General features: G+C 40.4%; 1 protein-coding gene across 1 annotated transcript in view; it reads left to right on the top strand.

Annotated features, from left to right (window-relative positions):
• NCK2 (NCK adaptor protein 2) overlaps positions 1-18,270 on the top strand; it is a 52,847-nt gene extending 34,577 nt beyond the window's left edge. The window contains exons 3-4 of the mRNA XM_009872947.1: positions 5,768-6,489; positions 16,875-18,270. Coding sequence (XP_009871249.1) covers positions 5,768-6,489; positions 16,875-17,069 — 917 coding nt within the window. The 3' untranslated portion in view covers positions 17,070-18,270. The remainder of the gene's footprint in view (positions 1-5,767; positions 6,490-16,874) is intronic.
• The last annotated feature ends 4,892 nt before the right edge of the window (positions 18,271-23,162 follow it).

Here is a 23,162-nt window from a genome sequence, read left to right as displayed (position 1 = left end):
GGGATCTTCACCAGCTCTCCCTGCCTTTCCGAGTGGGCAGAGCATCACTTTTGTGTTTCTGGAGGATTTAAAAAATAAAAACATTGACAAAACTTAGTTAAAAGATATAAAAATTAAATTTTTTTTTACGCACCTTTGGTTCTGCTTGCACATAAGTATGCTTTTAATTCAGCTCTAGCATTAGTGTCTGTGTTTTGACTAGGTGATACAGCATAATTTAGTTTTATAATTGAGAAAATGCTTATTGTATTTGTAAATAGACTGTGAGAGCACGTAGCTAGAAGTATGTGATGCACTATTAATTCAAGATATCTACTTGATGACCCTTATCATACTTGAGTTAATTTTTTGCTGATTTACAGCTTTGTAACAAAATATGGAATAAGTGACAGAAAACTGATTTCAGACATAAAAGGTTGAATACAGGATACAAAAATAAGTTCTGGCTTTTTATAAAAAATATATTAAGATAGGTAAATAGAGCAATAAAAGAAAATACATACAAGCTGATTTTCTAATTGCTGTGGGGAGAGGAAATGTAACAGCAGCGTTTGTTGTTTTATTTCCAGCTGTCTGTGTAGACTTTAGCTACTTAAAAAGTGATACAGGATATTTGAAGGACACCATTTAGCAGACATGTGGTCCCTTGAAGAGGAAGCAGTTTGCAAGAGCTCAAGTTGTCTTGAGAAACTTTTTGTTGTTTTTTTTTAGAGGCATTTATTGATTAAAGTTTACTTACTTTGGGGAGAGGGATGATCCCTCCTTAATTGCTCTCAATATTTTGGTAAGAAGTTGTTGAAGGCTTCTTAAGCAGTTGTAACTGGCATATCAGAGAATGTTAGGGGTCAGAAGGGACCTCGAAAGATCATCTAGTCCAGCCCCCCTGCCAGAGCAGGATCACCTGCAGTAGGTCACACAGGAACGTGTCCAAGTGTGTTTTGAAAGTCTCCAGAGAAGGAGACTCCACAGCCTCTCTGGGCAGCCTGTGCCAGTAGCATGATCTTTTTCGCCGAGTTCTGGATTGGGGAATTCCATTTTTGAAATTGTTCAGTGTTGCCTGCATGATTTTTTTAAAGCAATGCATCTTTCTTACATTGCATCTTTTTTCTGAAAGGTTTTTGTGGGTTTTTTTGTCCTGTGAATTTGATTTGACAGACAGGTAAGCTAGAGAAAATATTATTGCTTATGATTTATGTATTCAAATCAGAGAAGGTTTCAGAAAAGCTAGTTTGGAAGAGTTTAGATGACACTAGTTTCACTTGCCAACTGTTTTCCAGAAATTGGCTTTGGGTATTGACCGGCCTTTTTTTATATGCAGAAGCACCAATTTTCATACAGATCGTAGCTAGGCAGCCTTGTTTCAAGTGCCTTTGGTGAAGGCACAAGGAGGAAAAAGTCCTTTTTTCGGTTTTAGCAGGAAAAAGCTGGGCAGTCGGGGCATCTGTGCTGTCTGAGAGCATGGCAGAAGGCGTAGGTAATCGTGGGGGAACTGGCACTAACACAACATTGGGCCAGGGGGAGTGATCAGGAGGAAGTGCCACCATTTGGAGTGTTGGGGTCTGGGGGAGCTCAAGCCACGTCTCCTGAGGGAGCTTAAGGAGCAGGATGTGGGACAACTGGAAGTGCTGCAGGGAGGGGGCACTGGTACCTACAGGAACAACTGGAAGGCTGTCACAGGGACAAGCTGGTAAGGAAAGGGTGCAAGGCTGGGGTTTGCACAATGGGGACTTGAGAGACAGGAAGCAAATTCATAGGAAACTGGTTTTCCTTTGGCGTGCTGCCCACAAAACAAGCTATTCTTTAGAGCTGCAACTGAGCAAGGAAAGGAAGAGGGCACCAAGTAATATGGGGAGGCATGTTTCTGAGCCTCCCTAGGACTAACCTTGGAGCCAGAGGAGTTCTTTCACTGCAGAGAGAAGGAGGATTTGCAGAGGATCGCTTCTACCAGTTTGTTCACTTGTGGTTTTTTATCTCAGTAATATATTCACCTAAAAATTAAACCTACTCACATCACTTGGCAACTTGCTTGTAAGAATGAAAATGAGCTATTTTAGCGTGGGTCAGCTGTAGATTGTGAACAGTGCTATTTTATTTCCTACGAGACGCTGTAACATAAAATGGGCTTTCTGCTGCTTTGCAATGGTTTTGCTCCCACTCTTTTCCCTTGACTTGAAAGCTAAACCATTGCTTTAGATTTCTCCTTATGACAAGTAGTTGCATTACTGAGGATTACAGCTTCAGGTGAACTGTAACCAATGAGTCAGAATGGGAAAATGCAGTTGTGTTTCATTAATAGATAAGTTTTCATTAAGAAAAGGCCAAGAAAAGTGCCGAAATTGTGACTGCAGTGTATTTGACTCTTCCAAATGTGACTCCCAAAGTGCTTGAATATTTTGTTTTTCATGAAAAACAGGATAACCTGCCCTAGGTGATCCTGCTCTGGCAGGTGAGCTGGACTAGATGATCTCTTCCAACCCCTGACATTCTGTGATTCTGTGAAATTCTTTACAGGGGTTTAATTCCATTAGGACATAAAAATAGGGATACACTTACAAATAGTAGTAAGTGAATGTTTCTGTTACTGAGTAATGGCAGTGTTTGCTCATCCAGAGATAACTCTTATAGGTTGTACCTTTTTTTTTTTTTAACAGAGTTGTGATTTTTGTCATAGATGTGTATGAAGCTTGTAATGGCTTCATATGCATCTATGATAATTAACTTTATTCCTGCTTAGCTATGATCAGCCATCCTACAAAATTATATTTTTAGACTTGTTTCCTAAGGAAATGAAGCTTGCACTCATCATGCTGTCACAGTCAGCTGTCACTGTCCGTCCATCTGTCTACCCCGATAACTCAGCCAATTTTAAACAAACTTGACAGACTGGCAGAGAGAAACTAGCTGGTTTTCTCCAGCTCGGTGCCTGGGAGGGTCATTGCTGGTGTCACTCGCTGGAGAAGCCTGAGCAGTCCCAGCTCTTTGCTCAGTCTGGGCAGGACTGAACGGCAGGGCCGTGCCAGGCAGGGTGCTGCACTGGCCAGCCCGACGGAGGTAGAGAGGGCAACACCAGGGGAAGTGGAGTAGATTTTGATGGCAGTTTGAAGATTGTGGTGGGAAGCTGGAGGTACAAGAAGAATGTGGGGATGCAAAGGCAGTCGTGTTGCAAGGGGACTTGATTGCGGATCCTGCAAGATATGGGGGAAGCAGAGGAGGAGTAGCACGGCCGGAGGTGTAAGGAGAAAAACAGGAACAGTTTTCCTTCATTCTGCTTGTGGAAAAACTTATTTCCTCTTCTGTCATAGACGTAGTTACGGATGTTGTAACCTCGCAGAAAAAACGAGTGTTGGGTAATGTTGTGCGTGCCCTTTGCTGTGCTTGGCTGCAGATGGGTTTCTGTGTAGTTACCTTCATCAAACGAGCTGGGAACGTGGTCTTTGGTGCACATCGCTGCTATTGCAAAAGGCTAATCGTTACTATGTTATCAGCCTTAAAAAGTTTGGTTATATTAAATGTTAAGCTGAATCTGCAGAGCTATGACTGCTTTTGTTGATAAAGAAAAAGGTGAAGTTTCTGGGTATTTTTTTCCCTACCTTGTTCTGCTTTGTGTTGAATGGGGAGGATGGAAAGGAGCCTTTAAAAAAGTCAGACATGTGATTGGAAGGTTTGTGGGAAAAGATGCAACTTACGAAACTCCAAGTGAAAGAAAGTGCTTGGATGATAACCTTTTGCTAAATGCTTATACACCTTTACAGACTTCAGATTTTTTTTTTTTTGAGAAATTGTTTCTTTCACCTGTTTGTCAAAATTTTTTTCTCTAGGGACTTCAGTTTATGGCATTCTCTTATCACACTACATCCCCATATCTATGTTCTCATTTTCAGCTGGTTTTCTCCTGGCCAGCTACTTCATCATCTGCTTAATTTTTTCTACTTTATTAGTGCTTCTTCTGTAATTCCAAGAAGTGATGGTGCATATCTCCATTACAAAGTACATCAAAACCTAAGCTTTTAATCTGGAAGGTTCAATCTCAGTGTAGGACTTTACATAGACTGAATTTATTGAAATACAGATGTTTGTTTTCCATGAAGATAGTTATAATTAATTTCTCCCCCTTAAGTTGTGTTTCTTTATATCAACCCTAATTTAATGCTCCTTAGTTCTGATACAGCCTTGTCTTTTGATTGAAAATAATCTCTAAACTGATGAAAATTTCCAGTCTTGGCAGAGACCAGAGCCTGACCAGCTTCCGATTAGTGCTTGCTTGGACACTCTTTTCCTGCAATTGTCTCCCCTAGTACAATAACGCTCTCCCTCATTTTGCCTGAAAGTGCAGCCACGGGCCCGTCAGCTGAAGTGCTGTAGTTAGGCTGACTTAAGGATGTAAGCAGGCTCCAGCAGGAAACAAGGAGCTGCTGGGAAGGGTCAGGAAACACTTCAGGATCACCAGAATTTTCTGCCGTCTTCTGAGGCCCTAAGATTGTATTAATTAATGTATTTAACCCTTCTAGTTAGTAATCTCTGTGTGATTTTGTGTATGTGCTGTTTGTGCTGTACAGCTAACTCTGCAAAATAAACCTAGTAGTTTTGCACTGAACAAACAGCTTTGAAGGTATTAATTGTATATGAATGTGTGCACATATATATATATAATTAATCTGCTATCAGATTATTCAAAGAAACAAAAGCAAAGTCCTTTTTTTTTAATTAAATCTGCAGTAGTCAGCGTGTACTCAATTGTGTCTCAAGTGAATTTTTTTGCCTGCAGCGAGGCTCTATGAGCATGGAGAAAAGTACAGAAGCTCCTTATTTCTGTGTTGCTTTTTGCTTTCTCTCCCTTGCATGACATTTGTTGCTTGGTTTGTGCTGTACTGAGACCTCATCTTCCGTTTTCTCTTCAGAACTTTTGTAAGTGAATTTCACAAGAGGGCTACTTGTTCACTGTATCTTTCTGTTTTATATATAAACCAGTCCTTCCTGCAAAAGTTTGAAAAATACACTGTCTTGTGCAGGTTTCCTTCCATATTTAAACAGACATTAGCATGGTTCATATAATTAAGAAAAAAAGTTATTTGTTTAATGTTATTGTTGTTTATTCTATGCGTTGTAATTCATGCTGTAATTAAAGGCACCGCGGTACATCAAAATTTACAGATTATAGGGGAATGTATGCAAATGGTCTTCCTCACCGTCAGGTTTACGCTTTTATAGTACATGATGAATTGTAGATGAAAGAGGTGTGGATTTCAAAAGGGGGCATGCAGTTGGAAGGAGTTGCAGCTGTAGCTGCCTGGGGAGTGACTGAAGAGAGCAAAACCTAATCTGCAGGGAAACTTAAGCTTTTCTTGCTGTGCTAGTTTATTTTTATACATTTTCTTTCATGTTTTGCTTGCGCCAAATTAAAGCCATCACCAAAATTAAAAGGCGTGATCATTTGGCTGGAATTTTAAGAGACATAACAGCATACTGTGCAACTGTTCCAGTGATTAGCTGTTCTGTGGCGAAGAAACCACTGTTCTTAAGTGTGTTAAAAGTCTGGTACTTCTGAGAAGAGAGCCATTATAATGCAAATCACTCCTTACCTAAGCAGCAATCAGTTGGATGTTAAAGATAATTTCTTAAAGGAGTTACTGTTTCCTGACTGTAGAGTTTACAGTAAAGATTGCCATTTATCAGTGTTAAAGTGGTGGAGGAGCGCGTCATCAAATCCAGCTGCTTTTCTTGAGGGCAAGCATTCCGAGTGACCGCTTTACCTTGTTCTCTTTAACAGGTTTGGGAAAAACTAAGAGAAAGACGAGCGCGAGAGACGCTTCGCCCACTCCAAGCACGGACGCGGAATACCCATCCAACGGCAGCAGCGCCGACCGGATTTACGATCTTAACATTCCAGCCTACGTGAAATTTGCCTACGTCGCAGAGAGGGAGGATGAGCTGTCCCTCGTTAAAGGGTCCCGAGTGATTGTCATGGAGAAGTGCAGCGACGGCTGGTGGAGAGGGAGCTACAACGGACAGATTGGCTGGTTCCCTTCGAACTATGTGGTAGAGGAGGTCGAGGAGGCAACCGCAGATTCGCCCAGCTTTCTCAGCTTGAGGAAAGGTGCTTCCATGAGTAACGGCCAGGGCACCAAAGTACTCCATGTTGTTCAGACACTGTATCCGTTCAGCTCCGTCACAGAAGAAGAGCTCAATTTTGAAAAAGGGGAAACGATGGAAGTCATCGAAAAGCCGGAAAATGACCCGGAGTGGTGGAAATGCAAAAATTCCCGAGGGCAAATTGGGCTTGTTCCTAAAAACTATGTAGTAATCATTAGCGATGGTCCTACCATGAACACTTCCCATCCGCCTCAGATAAGCTACACGGGACCATCTTCTACCGGACGGTTTGCTGGAAGAGAGTGGTATTATGGGAATGTTACCCGGCACCAAGCAGAATGTGCCCTCAACGAAAGGGGAGTGGAGGGAGACTTCCTTGTTAGAGATAGTGAATCTTCGGTAAGTGGTACTCAGCCCCGCAGGCTTCCTAACACCCGATGCTTGGGTTAGTGAGCAAGGCAACGAGTAGCTTCCCCTGACCATAATAAAGGGGTTTTCACCCTTAAAGAAGTGAGCAACGCTGCGGCGTTACCAACCGATGCGCTTGCAGCTTGTGGGGATCGGTGCGTTGCTGAAGCACAGTGACATTCGCACTGAAATTTGACAGCTGTGGTCTGTATTATCCAGGGTTTTTTAATCGGTGGACAAGCAAGTACATCTTTCAGGCTTCAGTTCCTCATGCACAGTCCTCCTCAAATTCACAGCACTACAAAGTAATGCTTGTGAATTGCAAATTTGGTCACTAATTTGATTTTAAAGCCAAGTTCAAAGGGGATCTTTGCTCTGGTCAGTTTTATTCTGCTTTTAATTGAATAATATATTGTTTAAAACCTTATTTGAATCTGTTTAGATTATTTAGGTTGTAATCAGGTAAAGCTATTGTATTTAATTGTTAACAACAGAGCGAGTCAAGTTACTAACTCATTTGCTTTGTAAATTGAGCCTTGATGACATCAGACGAAAATAAGTAATGCTCATGAGGGATCATCATAATTCTGAAAGTTCAAATTTAAAATTACACTGAAAGGCCTTTCATGTATGCGGAGGCTAGAGAACTCATAGTTAAAGCACTCTAAATTTAATTAGCCTTTGACTGTGATTTTGAAAAAAGTGACAGATTTTAATAATTCCCTAAAACATCTTTTAAAAGCTACCAAAAAAAAATCAAATCTGAATTTGCGATTAGAGCTTTTCGACATTTATTTCTTCAGTTTGTTGCGAGTTAGGGCTGGGCCAGCCACAGACGCTCTCTAACCCCCTCTTCCCCACTAAAAGGGAAGGAAAAGGGAATGAGGCAGAGAGACTTACGGGTTAGAGAAGAAAAACTAGAACAGCTTTAATGAAACAATAATGGAAATAATAGTGAAATGGTAAAAATAAAGAACTATATACAACTGTATATAAGCCTGATACCGAACCCAACTGCCCCCTGCCCCATAGCAATCCCTGCTGATTCTACAGAGCAGGAGGCACTGGGGAAGCCCCAGGCTCAGCAGCGGCGAGAGCTTGATGCAGGGAGCTGGATCTGGGAACTCAGGATCCGGATCAAAAGCAGGAGGTCAGATGGAGTCCTCCCTGGACGCCGGCCATTGCAGAAGAAGGGAAAAGAAGGAAGGGCGGGCAGAAACTCTTGTGATCACTCAATTTATACTAAATATGACGTATATGGGATGGAATACTCTCGTTGGTCACCTGTCCTGTCTATTACCCCCCGGAGGTGCAACCTTTTACTTCCTTGTGACCCCTCTTACTACCCGGCACCCCCAGCGTGGCACACAAGAGCCAGCAGTGGCCTTGGTCACTGTAGGAATAAGTATCAGCAAGAGCCTGTCTGCATCCCAGTCCCAGGCAATAACTGTAAACATCAGGTGTTATCACTGCCAGTAGCACACACTGTCTGCAAAACCATGCTGCCAACTTCAGAAAGTGCAGCCTTTTAGAAGAGGATAAACTGGAAAGTAAAAATCCTGAAGAGAATTGGGATTTTAGCTCAAACCAGGACACAGTTGTAGGGCCGTTCCACGAAGACAAATTATTGTTTAGTAGATGTCTCCATTGAAGTGTTTTGATGTTCCACGCATAAGAATTCAAAATCAATATATTAGCTCCATCTTCTATTTTGAGCATACAGTGCTACTCAAATAAGTATACCTTATATAGCTATGGACATCTATATACCATACTTGTGGGACTGTTTCAGCTTACAACATAGATTGCAAATAAAAACTAAAGCAGTGTCAGCTGCGTATAGTTCGAGCCATAATACAGTTTTTAAAAGATTTCTTAACTCCAGCTAATGTTTTCAGAAGGCTGCATTGATTGCATATATATCAGTTCCGGTTACAACTTGTGATATTCTTTATCGTAATGGTCTATAAATTGAGGAAAAACTGTTTCCATATACTATTCATCACATAAATTATTTCAATATCTACTCAGTAGTAGTTGACCACATGCTGGAAAGCAAAGAATTTACTTTAACTAAGGGAGGCAATTAAGCTTGAACTCAAATTTGTAAATAAAGATCCTTTAGCTCCCAATGTGTTTTTGGAAATATATTTCACGTTTCATTTGCTGATTCTGTTCTTCCTAAGTTACAATTTCAGCTGCTCAGAAGAGATCCTAGAATTAGGTCAAAATCCAAGGTAGTATTCAGGCAGATTCAGTAGGTGTTGTGCAGTAAAGGATACTTGTTAGTGGACAAACGAATAAATATTTGAGGCTGCAGTTTGACTTTTCATGTGTTCCTCATATGCAAAGCTAAAATTTGGGATTGTCTGGCAGGTTGGCTCTTAGTGAGTGAGATGATCAGAGACTGCTAGTGACAGCAGGAAAACAGCTGAAAGACAAGAAAGGTGTTCATCCTGCAGGATTTTCTAAATACAATTAAACTTTGGTTTCTAGTTTTTGGAAAGCATTAGTAGCTTATTAGTAGTATTGAAGTTAGGTCTCTTACTATTCCCTGAAACTTCTACATAGTTTGTAACATTATTGACAAAATAAAATTCTGTAATAGTCCTGAACATTTTTCTTTTCAGGATACAGGTTTGTCTGATTAAATTTCAGGCATATTTTCTTGATGAATTTGCTGTGCAGAAGGCAAGATAGAGCTGTCAAGCTACTCTTTCTTTAAAGCTCTGTGTCATTGAGTTCATATTTCTGCTCTTAGTTAACTGTAATCTCTAAATGAAGGCGAATGCAAGTAAACCAGCAGAGAACAGAAAGAAATAACAGAAATTTAGAAAACATGAGTGACTTACAGAGGCTGAGAGGAATCAAGTTTGTTTAGTCAACAGAAGAAAAAGGCTGAGGTGTGGGACATACAGTCTTCTAAAATGTAGAAGGCCACTAGAGGATTATGGTAATTATTAAATTACAGTAGTTCAGCTGTTTTTTTGGGGTGATATCCTGTCTGGCAAGGGGCAGGTGGGTGTGTTGGCTGCAACGTACCCGTGGTGTGTCTGTCCCGCCAGGTAGAAGCTCACTTTCAAGTCTGGATGCTGCATTTTTGGTTATCCTGAGACAGTAGCTATCTATTTGCCTCAGTCTTTCGGGAAATTGCCAGAGGGACAATTTGAAAATTAATACATTACTTAAAATACGAAAATGTGCAGCTTTTTTTCCAGCACGTGCTAGGTCACACTGACCAGCGTGGTAGCACTTGTTTCTTTGCTTTTAAGAGCTTACCTCTGCAGTAAACAAAATTTCCTTGAAAGGACATGGTAACCTTTTAATTTAATCTGACATCATAACACTAAATGCACTTGTATTCAAAGCAGTTTCAAATCTGTTACTGCATTGTTCCTGGGGAATTTCCCCAGTTGCTTGTGGAGCACAAAAAGATTCATACAGAACGTGGCCTTCAAGTTGTTTCCAGAATCTAACACTTACTGGAATCCCAGAAAATCTACTCAGTTCGTATTACAAGAAGTTTTTTGGCACACATGCAAATAAAAAATGTGCTGAATTATGGAACTTCTATTATTTTTGTTTTGTAATTTTCTAATCTTGATCTAATCTTGCAGATCCTGTATTCTCAACTGAACAATGAGAAAAACTGTAGTTATGCATGTAAATGCCTCTTTTGTCTCAGTAATACTTAAAAGTTTCAGGTTTTATTAGGTTTAAAAAAATGTTTTACTACATCTTGAATGTTCGTCTGTTTATATGTATCATCCCATCACGTAATTTGTTTATGTATGTGAATTATAAAAGCTTTGGATATTGCTAGTTTAGGTTTGTTGTTTTGTGTGCCAGGAGTGATGCAATAAGCAGACATACTTCATAGCACTGGGAAAAAGATCTTAAAAGATCTGTATCAGGTGTAGTATAGTAAGCTTGTGTATGGAACAAAGAGAGATTTTAGGAATAACTCTTAAATTGCTGGATTTCACATGCAGCTGTTCACACTGTGGCTAAAATTCACAAGGAGCCTTTCTGTAATGAGAGCAAATGATCTTGATTAGAGAGACCAGCCTGAACTGAGCAAAGTTGGCAGCTTCCCGGTGTGCTCGTCCTTCCACCAGACCAGCACTTCCCATTACATTGGGTTATGAAGCCACTTATTAAAGCTGTGGATGCTGGAAAGGCCTGTAGATAAAAGTGTGAGTTATACTGCTAATCCTGTGCCTGATTTTTGACTTGTTCTAGGGTTTTCTGTAGCGTTCTATCACCATAGTTACAAAAAGTTCTCCATATAAAAGTTTTCCTTTGATTTCTTTGAGCTTTGCATTTGTTATTGAACTATGGAAAAGCTCTCTTTGGACAGAAGAAGGTTTATATTGTTTATATTATCCTCTTTTCACTTGATGAGACTGTCATGTTTTTTCATTTCAAATTTTAGTAGCTGCAAGATTTTACAGTGTTTCTCTAGAATTAACTTATCAGATATTTGTCTCACAATTAGATTCCTTTAGCCAAACATATTCTCCTCAGTTACACTTAGATCTAAGAGATACTGCCATAGTGGAGAATATCCTGAGATTAACTCTGTCAAGTAACTAGGAGCCTGATTATCTTCATTAATTACGAAATACTATTATTAGAAGCATAAACTTGTTTGAACCATTTAAGCTTAGAGTTTATGTAACAGGCATGGTTACCTACTGATAACATTTTGCCAACTGTTATATGTAGATAATGTCACCTTAGTTTTGGAGATGTAAAGGAGGAGACGGAAGTGGAACACACCTCGTTAGAAATACAGCTTGATTTGTTCTTTCTGTTGCAGGCTGCTCAGCTGATAAAAACTGAAGTTTGTTGTCTCGTTTAAGTAGTACTCCTGAACAAATAATGCAGATTTAATCTATTCAGTCTCTGTACAAGCACTTCTTATCCTGTTTGAATTGCAGGCTCTTTAGGCAGGGCAGATTTTTGTTCTCTCAGTAGTACCTGACACCAGGCAAACAAGTCTTGGCTGACACCGTTGGCCTGGGCTGAGTAGGTGATCATCATGCTTTGAAGATCTAGGATTCCACTGGGGAGAGAAGCAAATTTGGAAGGAAGGGGTTTTATTGTTCAGGTTCACCATGGGAAGTGAGTGTGCTTGCTAGGGCTGCAGCTAACAGGAAGCAGAAATAGGTTGTAAGGCCAGTGGTGAAGGGGGGGAACCGCACTGCACCTCTAGCTTCTCAGCAGATCCAGCGCTGCAGGCACCCTTAGACTTCAAAGGAAGCTTCTGTCAGGTCTTGCAGTCCCCTTGCGCTCTGCTGTGAGTGGGTGCGAAACTGGTGATCAGACAAACGCCACTGCTTCATAGCCCTATGGTGTCCTCCTGTGAAGGAAAAATGTTATTTTTTTCTCAGACCAGTTCTGTTCATTAACATGAGTGAGCTCTGCAACTTTTTGGACGATACCAGAAGCAATTTTCATTAGGAAGTAATGGCTGCCTTCTGCCAATAGTGTCACTGCTATCAAATTACAGTAACCGATTAGTAATAAGATGATACTGCAGATTGTAGATGTATTAAGATGATACCAAGGACTGTAGGTGCGACTGGATTTGTGTCAGTCCTATGAGATTGCAGGTGGCTTCTGTGCTCTTTGTCCAACAGTGGTGACAGTAGAGGGAGGAGGCACCGGTTGAGAGTTTCACGCTTTTTGAGGTGTTAATTCTGTAGCGTTCAGGGTGTCCTATGTTTTTCTGGGGTTTTAATCCTGCAAGTGTTGGATAGAAGCAGTGAAATGTGGCAACTGCTCAGAAACTGAAGCATTTGTCATATTCTGTGACATGCTGTGATTGATGAGTACAGTGGAGAGGAGGAGAAAGTTTATCTTTAAAAACAGGTTTAAGAAAATATCCTGGAGGCTTATTTTAAACGGAAGAATAGAAATCTTATTAGAGCTCTGTTTGAAGATCGATGGAGCCATTTAACGTATCTGACCTGTGTAACCTCAATTTTGGAACATGGTGAACATTACGTAGAGGAAGTATTTTTGTTTATATCAAAATGAGGTGGAAGGGGTAGAAAAAGGAATTTTTAACCTTCCCAGATGATTCTGTCCAGCCTGACCTTAGACCTTTGAGCTGTGACTTGGTTTTTTTGGCTAGGTGATTGAATAGGAGGGAGCAGTGAGAGCAAGCCTGGGTTTGGAAGTGGAAGGAGTTGGGGAGCTCCAGGGCAGGCTCACACATGGGAGCTCAAAGGATTTAGCATAGTCGGAAGAGTGAGTGCATGAGAATGTCTTCCATGGAGGAGGGGCATTGCCAAGTGGAACTGGACTGAAAAGAAAGAAGAAAAAAGTTACAGGTTCAGTAAAAGGCTTTCAGAGGGAATTACTTTTTCAAGCATTGCCGTTTATGGTAAAGTTTCCTGACTCCATTTTTAAATTAAGATTCTAAAGAGGGAACCTTGTTTCCCAGTTTCATTTGTTTTCCCCTTACATCATTTTATAACTTGTCTTCATGATGAAGTTTTCCATCTTTTTGCAAATACACTGAAGTTCCTGACCTAAGTAAAATTAAAGGAACATCTTCCTACCTGTTGTTTTCCAAATGCTTTAGGCACCAACTGGCTTATGATCATCTTAGTCATAAGCAGGACTTAAAATAAAGGAATATGAAACAGTTCAAAGTAGTGCTACACCTGGACTGAAAAGCTGCAGATGCATACCAGCTAATCTTCAAATTTCTGTTTTAGAAATTGATTTAACTTCAGGTTTAAGTCTTCTCCCAGTTATAACAGTATAGAAATACTCACAGGTTCCCTGCCATGAAGCTGTGCTCTGTAATTCTATTACAGAATCATCAACTCCTCTGTAGGTTTTGGAGATTAAAACTTGCTTCTGATGTGCCTTTATTTGGTGTATGTGAGGCTTTTATTCCTGAAAAGGTTAGTGTGCAAACATTCAGATATGGTAGTTAATTTAAGATGGAGAAGGGAGAAAAATTGGCCAGCAGTTGAAACAAAATAGCTTAAACAGTAAATAAAATAAACAGGCTTGGAGCAAATCCAAGGAGGACAGCAGGGAACCAATTCAAGCTGTATCAAGCCAGCATACTTTGAAATGGAAATGTTAAGAGCAGTAGTTTATCTAGACACTTTTTTTTTTTAATAGTCTTTAGACACTTTTTTTTTTAATAGCCTTTTTAACCATTTTGCACATTTGTTAGAATGGGAAAGAACCAAAATAAAAATAAATGCAAGTCCAGTTGCTTTTGCTAACTGTTCTTGAATCCTGTGGAAGTTACTATGCTGAGGCTAATAAAGGGTTTCAGAATTTTTCAACAGCTGTTCAAGCTCTTCCATCTCCTTGTACTTGATTATGGCTCTCAAAAGAGTTAGATCAGCCTTTCTGCTTTTTGTTTGGTTGGTTTTGGCTGTTGTTTTTTTTTAATTAAATCAGATTACAAAAAATAAACTTCATAACATATTCTGGACAAAATAAGTGATAATATATTTTATTTACACATCAATCTAATTAGCAGCTCTGAGGCTGGGAAGAAGGGGTAATAGTTCAGGAGAATGTTCATTCATTAACGTTATAATGGCAGGAAAAGTATTTAATGTATTGTGTAGATCACCTCATAAAGATCTAAGTCTGGCTATTACCTGGGACATAGGACAGTAGATCAGAGGTCTTAAGACCTTTTCTGGCACCTCTCTGTGTGTCATTAGTACCTCCTTGCTGGTCTCTTAGCAGATACAAAGAGTTTTGAGAAGTCCTAATTTTGCCATGATGAAAACAATAGTGCTTTGTCAGAAAACATCACAACTATGTTGAGCGCAAAATTATTGTTTCACTTATTTTTACACTTTAGTCAGAACATTTTCCTGTTCCTAAAACGACAAAATGTGTGTGGTTTAGATTATGAACTTCCCTTTTGTAAGCTCTTCTACTTTTAAATGAGGGCCTTTTAGTTGCTGGTTTTTGTTTTGTGTGAGCATCACCCATGGAAGCAGCAGAACTTGGTCAGCAAGACTTGATCTTGTTTTTTGAACCCTAAGCAGCCAGACCCTAATACTGCCTCAGTGCTCTCCTTGAGGAGAGACCCTATAGACCTGCCTGGCAGCCTTGTGTTTAGAGCACAGCAATCGGTGCGCTTGCCCAGAACCAGTGCCCGAAATTTCTGCTCTGTGAGCCCAGGGTCCAGAGTGTCTGCAGAGCTTTGTTAGCGTGGGCTGCCGCCGCTGAAGCAGGCCCCAGGCCTGTGTGGTTAGGGCTGCCAGAGGGTTTGTCCACACTGTGTTTGGGGTCTTAGTCACAGCGTGGTGTTCATACAGCCGGGTGACCCAATGGGGCAGGTGCTAGAAATAGACCGGTCTTGGTCTGAGCTCTGTGCAGCTGTGTTTGCCCTGCTTCTGAGGCAAGGCTTTAATGTCAGAGCTAGTGGGCTTAAAATAACAGCTTTCAAGCTTGGAGATAGAGATGGATGACGGGGCCTGAACTATGTCTTGAGTGGAGCATTGGAAACCCTAAAGATAAACTTTGATGGATGTTTCCATCCATCCCATTTACCCACCCTTGCCAGTCCTCTCCTCTTGGCAGTCATGAGGGGTGTTGAATGTATTCTGAGCTGGTGGTTTCCTGAGGCAGCCTTCCTTATGGAGCTTGTAGTAGCCTGGCCAAGGCCTGCTAACACTGGGTTATAGGTGAAAGAAGTACGTCTCCTGTGGGTGTTAAGTAAAATAACTTTTAGATAAATGATGCTTGTGGACTTGGAATGTAGTGGCTTGAGGTAGAAGAGCGCTAGTTCAGAGGTGTGGGCAGCTAGCTGCCGTCTCGAGCAGTGCGAGATGGGAAGAGCTGCTGCCCAGAGCTGAGGTGTGAGCCTGGGGAGTTGGGCCAGAGGCAGGTCAGCAGGCACAGCAGGGATTTGTTTGCTCTGGTGAGAGCCAAGAGAGAGGAAGGAAAGGCAGAAAAAGAACTAAAACAGGTAAGGGGAAGATGCAAGGGATGAGATTTTGAGATAAGGCAGAATGGGAGGCATGTGTGAAGCAGACACCCACATCATTGCAGGAAAAAGACAGCGTGCCCGAGAAAACGTTGCCCATCAGCTTCCTTGAGTGTATATATATATATTTTCAATGTGCATCTGACTTCTGACATGCAGCATAGAGGACTCCCAGAGGCTGTGGTTTCACGAGGCATTTGTAAGGCAGTGCCATATAACCCCTTGCGCGTTTTGTTTAGCCTGAACGGGTTCAGGCTCGCAGCCCTGGCCTGACTAAAGTGCCGGTGTGAGGAGTGGGGCTGGAGGAAGACTGTGTCTGAAGTCTGGCACAGGCTTTCAGTGGTTTCTGCCTGAAGCCATGCCTTCAGCAGGCAGAGACCCTACAGCAGTACCTCCAGAGTCGCATCAGGCACTATTTATCTCCATTAAGTGCTTGCTACAAACTCTGGGGCGTGCTTTTTATTTCTTTATTATTCTGTTTTCCTGGTGACACCTGCCTGCAGCCATCTCTCGCAAAACAAAGCCTGTGCTCCCATCCCTACGCCCAGCCAGCAGGGGTCTGGCTGGAGATGGGAGTTCAGCTGGCAGGATGGGACAGTGTGTCCTCTCTAGCCTCCCACGGCAGCATGTGGTGCTGAAGGTGGAACGGTCTCATCCCGGCTGTTTCAACGACAGAGCTCTCTTCGTTAGAACAGCCAATTGCCAAGATGAAGACATGTATTTATCATGTGAAATTGTTCTGTCCCAAGTAACTTAATTAGTCCTTAGATTTTGTCATTTGTGGGTGGTGAGATTTGTGCTATGTTTTTATTCTGTGGCTTTATCTTTTTTGGCAAAAAATGTGTACTTGATAGGAGGAACTATTCCTCACGCATGTGGTAATGAAGATGAAAGGTGAATGTGTTTTTTCTTTTGCAATGCAAAGCAAGAACAGCCCTCTAGTGGTCATGGCTCTAAAAGAAGCTAGAGGGGAATTTTCTTCATCTCACCCAAGCAGTATTGCAGTAACTGCTTTCTCCAGGACTCTCTAGCAAGGAAACAATACATGATGAAAGTTTTTCCACTCTCCTTGACATTCTTGTGCTTCTAGATTGAGTAACTAAGATAATATTTGCAATTTAGTCATGTAATTGGCAACTTCAGACAGTGCATCTGGGGAGCATTCACTTAACTGACTTAACTGTGCATGTTAATAATGATGGCAATTATTTATTGAATAATAGACTACTGGATTTCTTAAGTAGCTAAAGCACTGAGCTGTGGAACAAAGACTGGAATAAATTACCATCAACTATGTGACACACTTTGTTCCTGAAAGCACAAAATGATGCCTTCATTTTGTTCACTTTTATGTAATTCTTTTTTTTTCTTTTTGAATTTTTCTCAACAGCCCAGTGACTTCTCGGTATCTCTAAAGGCATCGGGGAAGAACAAACATTTCAAGGTGCAGCTCGTGGACAATGTCTATTGTATTGGGCAGCGTCGCTTTAATACTATGGATGAGTTGGTGGAACACTACAAAAAGGCTCCCATCTTCACCAGTGAACACGGGGAAAAGCTATATCTTGTGAAAGCACTTCAGTGACGTTGAAGATGGACTCGGCCAGCTGGGCCTCTTATAACTTACAAGCCTTAGGTCCTAAATTCACTTTTATAGAACAGAGCAATATCTGAAGCAGGCTTAAGGAATAGGCTCTTTCTAAAGTGTTTGCTCTGTCAGTTGCTGTTTGTCCTTTCTTTTTTCTTTTCTTTTTTTTCTTTTCATTTGCCTTTTTTTGTGTTCCAGTTCTGTTAATCTCCAACCACCTCTCTTCAGGCTGAGAGTTTCCCTTGGGTGGCCGGGGCGAGCACTCACCTTCCCGGCTGAGTTCAAAACTCCCCTCTCCTGTGTACGTTTACATAGTTAGCTCAGATCAAGGAGGGGCGTTTTCAATTCAAACCAGTGTTAACCTGTTCAGATTGCTCACGCAGGCAGAACTCGCCATTCAGAGACATCGGGCACAGTTTGAATGCACTGAAGCTGCAGCTACTTAAGTGAGAGAGAGTAGATGTAACAGTTGTGGCTGTGAGTTCTGTAGCTATATCGCTTACCGAGTAGTATATTACAAAACCTCCTAGTTCCTAGAAGCACTCTTTACACTGTACTCTGCTATTACGTTGCCTCTCTGACTCTTTGTAAAGAGTACACTAATTAAAAGCATTTTGTAATAGGACTTCTTAAACTACTATGGTAAGATTGTAGTAAAAGAAAACTATCTAGTGTATTTTGGTCTGTAATTGCAACAAAGAGAAATTTTATTTGAAAGTTGATTACTAGAGAAAGAATCATTGAATTGTAAAGGCTGAATGTTTTGGTAATCTACAACCAAATGTGCCATCCACATAATGCTTTTTCCTCTTGCCCTTCTGCTTGTTTGAATTAAACGATTATGTATTTAATTCTCAAAGTAATATGTATCTGTAGCTGATTGTTGACACTAATACAGAAGATTAATAAAAACTGATTCTGGGATGGGGTGGGGCGGGCTACCAACACTATATATATATTTGCTTTACGGAAAGAAATCTTCGGGTTTTACAGAGGATGGCGTGGTTGGTAGGAAGAGACACACAGAATGTTTATGAAGAAAATGCATTTTTCTCTTTTCTTTACATTTAAACTCCTTTGTGGTTTAAATATACAGTCTTTAGATGGCACATTCCTGAGATTGAAGAAGAGATCGTGAGATCTCAAAATCTTGCATACTTGTTTTTTTGGATATTGTAATAAAAAAGGTATTATGTCATGATGGAGTACTGGATTTATCCTTGAGTGGTAGTCCTGGTGTTACTTTAGCAAGGTGAAATAGAGTGAGTAATGAATTTGTTTGTCTTGCTATTTGTGTGGCCTAAAAAAAAAACAACAACACCTCCTGCGACTGCGGAGGACAGTTTGATATGAGGCAGTGTCTAATGAGCAACATGTTACTCATTTCTGTGATAAGTAAGTCTGTTCGTAGCTTTAAAGAAAACTGCAAGATGGAGCTATTTCCTAGTACCTTATTGCTATTAAAACATTTCCTTGCCTATTCCCTATTTCAGCTAGTGGTAGTTCGGCTAACTCTATGCATAACTGGTGTAGAAGCAGACACAAGTGCTGTCTGACTTGCTTTGGTGTCAATCCTGCCGCTGCCAGGAGACTGCACTGCTATGTCTGCAGGTGAATTGCAGTCTTGCTCAGACCGCGGAGGCAAGTACAATTTCTGAAGTTCTACACATGTACCATTTCCCTACTGCTCTTGAAATCTGATTTCTGTAAGGTTATCTGAATTGACAGCTGTATTTGAATTAACATCTGTATTTTTCTGCATGTGCATTAACTAAAATTGGACAGTGACACTTCTCTTTGGTCCAGCTTAAGGAAGGAAGGCAGGGATTCAGAGCAATCCAGAATGGTCATGTGTTATCCTGAAGAGCACTTACCTATGGCTGTCTTCTAAGACTATACAAGCTTTCCGTAGGAAGTTGGTGAGAAGGAGCAGTTAACAATCTCCCTACAGAAGGACTCCACAGTGGGCTGCTGCTCAACCTTCGTAAGTGAATTCTGCAGAGAATGTAGGTTTTTGCCTTCTAATACCTAGTTTGTTCTTTAGGTGAATCTAAGCATGTGCCGAGTATGGCTGTGGCATTAAGAAAGTCAGCTGTATGTTGTATGAGCATTTTCAGGTTTGAGTAAATTGCTTTTCAGTCTCAGTGACTTTAAAAAATGATACACGAGAATAATTTTCCTTTTCAGTAAACTGATTACTGCAATTACCCTTTGTTCATGTTTCTGCAATGTTCCCTGTGTTTCCTCTTACAAGAGCCTTCACGTACTTTTGCGGTCCTTTTTTTCCACACTTTTTTTTTATATATATTCCCTTTTTACATCTCTGTCAGTTCCTAACCTGTTTCTAATCTTAGAACATCAAACAGATGTAATAAGTGAAGTTTTTACCTTATGCTTTGTATTTTAATGGATCTATCAGTTTGAATTCTTATTACATCATCCTCTGGTAAACAGCTTCTGTGTATTGAGGAGTGAATTGTTAAAAGTATTTTGTTTTAGGAGCAGTTAGTTAATTTATGACCCAGCACTGTGAATGACTAGCTCAAGGTCATTGCTTTTTGGCAGGGGGCTGGTTTGGTTTTTGGTCTTTTTTTTTTTTTTTTTTTTTTTTGAAACAAGACTCATTAATAATTCTTTAGTTGTTCCCATTTTTTCTAATTGGTATAAGTTTCTGCAAGTTTTGCTTCCTTTTTGATCTCATTTGCTAGATTGGGCCTAAGCATTAGCACTCTTCGGTACTAACTACTTAATAACAGGATGATATACATTGATTTTAGTATCATTTTCCTATTTTATATGTACCTTTCTATCATTTGAAGAAACTTCACCCTCATTTTTGTCTACTTAAGGCCTCTTTGTCAAAGCTTGGAGTTGAGAGTGTGAAGTTTTTACTTTCAGATGAGAGGAATTGTGATGACCTGCATTTCTTCACCTGCAGTTTTTATTAAAGGCTCAAATAATTTCTGATGGAGTAGAAGTGGTGATTTTTCTTTATGATATTCAGTCTGGCTTTTCCCATCATGTCGGGCTCATACAGGTGCATCAGTTCTACTTTTTAAGTATTATTCCTTTACAGCTGTTAATGTTTTTTGGTCTTGCCTATGTTTCCATATGAATGTGAACGAGTTGTCTGAATCCATAGCAGTTGCTGTGCTTTCTCTGCGGTGTCAGGAATTTCAGATGCAGGTTTCTGGTTTTAGTTCCAGGAGCTTGTTGATGAGCTTGCTCTTCCAGTTATCTCAACCGTTTGTGGTGTCACTGAATAGCCCTGCCTTGAGTAGACACAAAAAGATGGTCAAAATCCTGGCACTTCTGAACTTGCTCATCGTAATCCCATCTGTTCTGTAGCACTCCTCTTCTGAGGGTGTTTTATTTAAAGGATGCTGTGGAAGCTGTTCTTCAAAAATACCAACAATGTAGTCCTTGGTCCCAGATTTTATGCAGTTCAGTCTTATGAAAGGATAAGTGTATGAGACATTTTCCAAGGGGTGGACACACTTTTTGTTACACCAGCCACTCCAGCATGGTGTATACCCCCACGCAAGTGCCTATGTGGCCGTGCTGCTCTTAGTGATGGCAGTATTTGGCCAAAAAAACATTGGAGAGCTGCAAGGTTCACACTGGTTGGCAGATAAGCGCACACAGGCTTCTACCCAGGACCCAGGCTAGGCAGCTGCTGGGCAGATTCATATTGGGAGAAGGATGAGTGCATGGCGTGGTGCTGAGCCTCAGCAGGAGGGTCTTGCAGAGAAATACAGCAGAAACTCTTTAATACAGCTGCTCCTGGAGCATCTGTCCGTAAAGTCCTGCACAGCCGGGTGCCAGGTAGCCACAGCTGTCCTGATTTAGAGGGTTTGCCTTAGTCTTTGCTTTTGGAGAGGGGCAATAAAGGCGTGTGGTTGGGTAATTAACGTGAATGTGGACTATACGATCGGATTGTAAAGTGCTGTTCTTGAATGATTTATTTCAATGTTCTCTATTCAAATATTTTTGTCTCATAAGTTTATATGAAATCCTTAAAGTTTACAGCTGTTCTTCCAAGCCTTTATTGTATCTTTTCTATACAGTAAAGTTTGCTGCCTGGTTTAATGGTTTCACTAGGGTGAAATACAGTTCTTCCACACTTAGAATGATAATTTTTGTTACAACACAAAGTCGAAGTACTTCTAAAATACAGCTACACAACTTTACTTATAAAAATGAGTCAAAATTTGCCTAAATTATAAATCAAAAACTGGGAAAGAGATCACACTTTTTTGGATTAGGTCTGGCAATTTACTTGACAAAAGCTACTGAATAACTCTAAGGGCTTTTGTTCCTTCTTGATCTTCAACTAGTTTAATTCAGTGATTTAGAGATAAATGAAACCTGTACAATCTCCAGAATTTGATGAGTTTTGTTTTCTTACTCCAGTAGGATGGGATGACTCATTTTTAAATGGAAGCTTGTTAACATATTTATACTGATAAGCTGTGAAAGGTGTATTGCTAAAATAACTCTCAGCTCTCAAAATGCACTAGGAACTGTGAATGTTTCTATTCCTCTCTCTTCAGTACATTGAAAACTCGATGCCTTTTTTAAGAAGTGGAAACATGTAAACCAGCAACGATATGGAGTGTAGTCCTGACTAGTGTTACAGATCAGCTAGACCACATGAAAAAAAGGTTTCGAGAGTAAAAGGAGGATGCAGGTACATGTTGCTATTCATTCCCTAGTTGCTCCTAGGCTTTTAAGTAACAAATCAGTTGTGCAGTACTGTTCTAGAAAATATACTACAGCTGCAACCCAAATGTGCCTGTCATGTGTATGTTCCTGTGCAAGTGTCTTGCAAAAGCAGTAGCTTAGTGTCTTTTTCTCTGTTTTAGGTGGGTATTCTCATCTGTACCTGTTGGATATATTTAGAGTTTGTTGGAAAATCAAACACACAGGATGTTTTTTTGACCTAAATTGACTCAATGTGAAATATAACTTATATATAATATCCTTAAAACTGTACTATTTTCTAGTCCTTTGCAGGCCTCTCGAACCCTCTGCTACTTTTCTATTTTAAAATGCAAGTTTTTCTGGCATGTTCTTGGTGTTTCTTTTCTTGTCATAAAATAGGTTGTCTCCCCTGCTGTTATTTGAAATATCTACCCAGGCTCATACGGAAGCTGACTAACAGAAGTGGCATGTAACCATTGACAGATTAGACAAGTTTTTCCTCTCATTTTCTTTCATACGGGGTAATATTAAACATTTTAGGAGTGGGAGGTTAAGAAAAAAAAGAAAGTAAAAGACTTTTTAACTTGACAGATTATCTTCAGCAGTGGGACTCCGCAGTTATGAGGGAAAAGTAAAGGATAAGAAAGGTTCTATTGTATTTTCTTAAGTGAGTTTGGTTTGGAGTTCAAGTTGATGATAGGGCACTAATACATGATGAATTACAAAAGATAACAAAGTAATACTGTCTTAGTCCAGTTTAACAAAGGAATGGATAGATAAAATTGTTAATCTCAATGTCCTACTCCAGGAAATAGTTAATAAACTTCAGAAGGGGCAAGCTGTGATTTTTGGAGACTTTTTTGTTGGTAGTGGGGTTTTTTTGAGGGAAGGCTTCAAAAGAGGTGTCTCGCTCCAGTGTTCAAGCCAAATTTTGCTTCTGAGCTTCCTCCTGAGAAGCATCTCTTTGGGTGTGAGCCAGGCCACAGAGAATATGTTAACAGGAGTTATTCTCCCAGCTGTAATTGAAACTGTGGTGGTAAATAATGGGTTACTTTTTTTTGTTCTTTTTAATTTTGATCTCCATTAGATTGGATACATACATCTATATGGTGATTAATTAGTGGGTTCTGTGGGTTACTGACTTAGCTTTTCACCTGGGTTCAGCTCTGACGAGTTAAAATAAGCTTGGTGATTTTTTATTCATTTTTTTTGTTCCTTTTTATGTCACAGAACCAGTAGTGCACTCAGTGCAATTATAATTTGTAATGCAAAGAAGCCCTTCAGTTGTGGGCAGCTGGTATGTTTGGAATACTAAGTCTGTAGATGATGACGATAATACGTCCATAAAGAATCACGGGTAAGGGCATCAGCAAACAGAGAGAGCAG

This window comes from Apaloderma vittatum, unplaced genomic scaffold (assembly GCF_000703405.1).
Source record: "Apaloderma vittatum isolate BGI_N311 unplaced genomic scaffold, ASM70340v1 scaffold4367, whole genome shotgun sequence".
Lineage (NCBI taxonomy): Eukaryota > Metazoa > Chordata > Aves > Trogoniformes > Trogonidae > Apaloderma > Apaloderma vittatum.
This window is presented reverse-complemented; position numbering and strand designations above follow the sequence as displayed.